We start from the raw sequence: 4,386 nt of genomic DNA on the forward strand, positions 1-4,386 counted from the left end.
CGTCACAAATTCACAAAGAAATTTGCGACGCTTATAGCGACGCTCATAGCGACGCCGGGAATTTTTTTTTTGAGCGTCGCTGTGTGAGCGTCGCTAATATGAAGAGCCTCTTGTAGTGTCTGCATCTCCTTCTACTACAGTAAGTGTGTGATTTGCTAATGCAAAATACAATGGGAAATTGAGGGCCGCATTCACTAGTTGAACATGTATGTCTCCCCCTTTGTCACTCGAAACCTTTGCGTCACTACATGAAACAATTAAGATAATCAAGATACACTTTCAAGCACTCTGAATATGCAAAATGGATCACTATTAAGATATGCTATAATCTGAGTACTTTTACTCGCTGTTGTGGAGCTTTACATTGAAGAGGGTGCAGGTGAAGGGGTTGCTAGAAATCCAGTCGTGTGGCTGAACAACGGCAACCCAATGACATTGGATGCGGGAAAGAAGCCTATCAAGTTCGTTGTCTGCAAAATGAGACGTTCTGAGCCGACACTGCATGCACAACGTTTTGGATCCGATATTGCATACACAATGTGTAAGAAAATGTGTTCGTGCTATTGTCTTTTTCAGTAATTTAATCTTGAGAGTAAAGGCTATGAGCGTGTAGTTGAGGAAGATGAGCAAGTGATTTCTCTGTCTTTAGAAAAAAGTTAAAAAAAAACCTATCCGCGCAGACTCTTCCAGAGAGTTTTCTTTAGAGAGAGAGAGAGAAGCTCAATGAGAGATAGAGAGAGAGACCAACTTCATTCTATAAGCAGTGTTCTAGAAAAATCATTTTCACAAACATACAAAAATCCCTCCAAGACAAATTTGAACCGAAAATTTTACAATACTAGCTAGTATTTTTGCAAAATTACACTATTTTCCATGTATTTTAAGCGGAATTTTCTCCTCCCCTCAACCGGTTACTTTGATTTTGCAAAAACTCAAGGATAAACTGAGGCACACTTTTCCCGAACACTGGTGAAATCCTTGCTTTCATGCAATGACTTTGCATTTACCTCGGCCTCATCTTTAGCCTTCATGTCGGCAATACCCGCGTGATCGACATCACCTCCCTAGCCCTTGCCCATATTGAAGCCCTCGTTAATAAGGGTCCCCTCTTGCAGCTCGCCCTGAAAATTCAAAAAGAGGACTTTGGAAATTCTCAGAGTGAGTCCACGTCGACGTGGGCTCATTTATCTGGTCACTGATGAAAATGAGTACGATTGACCTTCTTGCCTTAATTAGTCTGACTCCAACATGCTTCTAGCCCAACCTCGTCGCTACATGCACTGGTGAAGTGAAGGCATCAATGGTGGAGGTTTAATCTACCATAGATCAAATCTAGTCTTGCAAAAATATTAGGGCTCTCTTGGCATCAAGAATGCCCTTCAACCCCTGGACGTCCCGCCTCGAGGCAATCTGCCTTAACCATCTATCTAGGCTAGCAGGCATCACTATGCATGCGACAAGGTCGTATGTATAAAAGTCTTGCCTCCCCTGTTGCGGCGATCTGCCGTCCCGAATCCTGCCCCTCTTGTAGATTGAGGTGCAGTTGTTGATCCCTTTACTCCACTGCGCATCACTAATAGAGAAGTCTTGCCAAACCAAATCCAATAAATAGGGACATTCATATTAGCCTTTCCTAGCCAACACCGTTGTGTCAAAGTTGTTCGTTGTAACAGCCAACAACCCAGTCACCCCTTGGAGGGGGGTACCCTACGGGGTGCTCAAGCAGGTGCACACTGAGATTTCACTTTGTTCAAATTTTGCAAGATAGAGAAAAACCTAATAGGGGTGGGACAACTCCACAAGGTAGTGGAGAGGTTGCATCATGAGGACAACGGACATGTTAAAGGAAGCTGCAAGAGTGGAGCCTACTTATTGCATATAATGGGATCTTAATCTTGTAAGAGTCTCACGCGAGGGAGGGAAAGATGTTGAAGCCCTTTAGGCATGGCAGATTATCCTACGGTCAAGAAGGTAGAGATACTAACGATGGTGAATCTGTTGATCAAATTACCATGGATGCTATTGCATCCAACTCATTTTACCTTTTGATCACACACACTGCATGTGTGCTTGTGTCGCTATTACTAGTCGAGGGCCTCTTTTGTAGAATATCAAAACCTTCCGTTGACATTCACAACAAATGTGGCACTCTTCCATTTTTTCAAGCGGGGCCATTGACGACTAAGTGTATTGGCATATGGAACGATGCGGCAATCACCTTGGGCAAGTTTTTAGGGTTTAAGTTCTATATGTAACTTGTTGGGTTTTGCTCGTTTTTATGATTGCTCGGAGTTTAAAATTCCCCGTAAGTCATCGACCTCCCAAAAGGGAGGCTCTGATGAGATCAAGACTCCAAGCCACCCATGTTTTCCTCTCCTCAATTCCACAATCAAGGATCATGTTCCATTGATCCCTTCTAGGCGGGGGCGTGTCATTTAATGAGAGGGTAGCTTGTGGATCTATCTTCAAATCTTGCAAGTGTTTCTTGGAGCTCATCTTGAGAGACCTTTGGCATACAATTAATTATTTTGGAAATATGGCGAGAGGGTGCAAAGGATATCGTTCATTGTTATCACACACCTAATTATGCACACAAGGATTCACAAGAAATCTTTGAAGCATTTCCACTAAGGACAACGATGCCCTCAATTGCAACCGCACCTACCTTAGTACCAACAGAGTAGTAGCTCAAAATAAGTGAGAAAGACTTGGCAAAAGACGTTCCTTCCCCAATCCATTTGTGAGTGCTTCAGTGCTTACATATAGAACAACATGGAGGTAATTCGATGCTAGATCACAAAAAGAGTAAAGTAAAAATGTCTATAGCCTTGACTTTACATATAATTTCATAATTATATAATTATATGATTATGAGCTAGCTTAGGAGGGTGCGGCGTAGACGACAGCGTTGACAAGGAGGTGACAGACCTCGCCCTGGCCGGGCTTTATGTTGAGCTTGCGCATGGCCGGGTGGTTGGGACTGAAGCCGCTGGTGTCGAGATGGCAGGAAAGGCCGAGGTTGTCGTAGGTGGTGGTCTTGCCTGACGTCTTGTCGGTGACACTGGCCGACATCTTGTAGATGTTGGTGCTAGGCAGGTTGTGGCAGTACTGCGCCGTGAAGGCGAACGACATGGTGTGGCAGGAGTACTGCTTGGTGCCAGCGGGGCTGACCAGGTCCAGGCTCAGGATGGTGAGCGGCTGGTCCACGATGGTGGCGTCGTAGAAGAACTCCATGGCCTTGGGAGTGCTTGTGCCCAGCCTGCTGGTAACGAAGGAGGTGAGGTCCTCCAGGGAAAACGAGCAGGTGCGATCATTGAAGCCCTTGGGATCCTTGTCCGTGCACATTTGCAGGTTGGTGGCCATGGCGGTGGCCATGTCGGAGGTAGGCGCGATGTCCAGTGTGCTGAGCACGCTGGGCAGCTTGTTGACGGACATGGGGAAGAGGTCGGAGATGGGCTTGGGCAGGAAGGACCTGGAGGTGGAGAGGCGCGACCCTAGCAACTCGGGCTCGGAGACTGTGATCGTATTGCCGGGCTGCATGTCGCTGAAGCGGGTGAAGAAAAGCTCCAGGGTGGTCACGGCTTCCGCCGCATGCTTGTTACGGCATTGAAGGATGGTGTCGTCCAGCAGCTTGCGACGCCTGGACATGCGCGTGCAGCTGTTGAAGGCGAGGGAGGAGGCCGTGGCGCCGCACTGGATGTGGGCCTGACCGCAGAACTCATCAGTGTTGGTGAAGCGGCCGGAGGAGGCGAGCTGCTGCGTGTAGGTAGCCACCTGGTCTGCGGAGAGAGGGGACTTGAGCGCCGCTAGGCCCGGAGACAGAAGTATGCCGGGTGGATCACGTGCTTGTGCCGCTGCGAGTGCCGCGAATAATAATATTGCTGCCTGCACTAACGCGGCAGCGAATGATAGGCGCATGAGCAGGGCACGCTGACGTTGCCAGGTGGAGGCCGCCATTTCAATTCTGTATGCACTAATTAATTTGATCAACTAAAGCTAAAGCTCCTAAGGTACGTACTGTGGCGCTGCTGCAACAACGCTTCCTTTCCATACACCAAGTGAAATGGAGAAAATCCAGCTCCTGGTTTCCACAGATGTTCTATAAGCCCACAAAGCACATGAAAGTTCAAGATCCCATGTTTAACTATCACTTTGAGTCATTTTGGTAAGTATCCTCATAAGCTCTCCATTGAATCTTTCATTCATTCCATTTTATTGTGGGGATAATATGGAGTGGTATACCTATGTTGTACCTTCAACTTCTCACATAAATAGGAAAACAACTCTCCACAAAATCCCGGACCATAATTAGAGAGAAATTCCAATGGTATACCAAACTTACAACGTATATCTTCATACACAAATTTCCCAACATCCTTGCTAGTG

The 4,386-nt window shown here is 46.7% G+C and overlaps 1 protein-coding gene across 1 annotated transcript; it reads right to left on the bottom strand.

Moving 5' to 3' along the window:
- Positions 1 to 2,880: 2,880 nt before the first annotated feature.
- On the bottom strand, positions 2,881 to 3,918 carry LOC147455369 (BURP domain-containing protein 3-like). The gene has a single exon (XM_086515244.1). It carries the CDS (start codon positions 3,916 to 3,918, stop codon positions 2,881 to 2,883), a length of 1,038 nt encoding a protein of 345 aa, XP_086371370.1.
- Between the last annotated feature and the right edge of the window lie 468 nt (positions 3,919 to 4,386).

Source organism: Adiantum capillus-veneris, chromosome 6 (genome assembly GCF_014529385.1).
Source record: "Adiantum capillus-veneris isolate H3 chromosome 6, ASM1452938v2, whole genome shotgun sequence".
Lineage (NCBI taxonomy): Eukaryota > Viridiplantae > Streptophyta > Polypodiopsida > Polypodiales > Pteridaceae > Adiantum > Adiantum capillus-veneris.

Excerpts from the sequence above, each read along its gene's own strand:
- LOC147455369 (XM_086515244.1), bottom strand. The coding sequence starts at position 3,918 with ATGCGCCTATCATTCGCTGCCGCGTTAGTGCAGGCAGCAATATTATTA.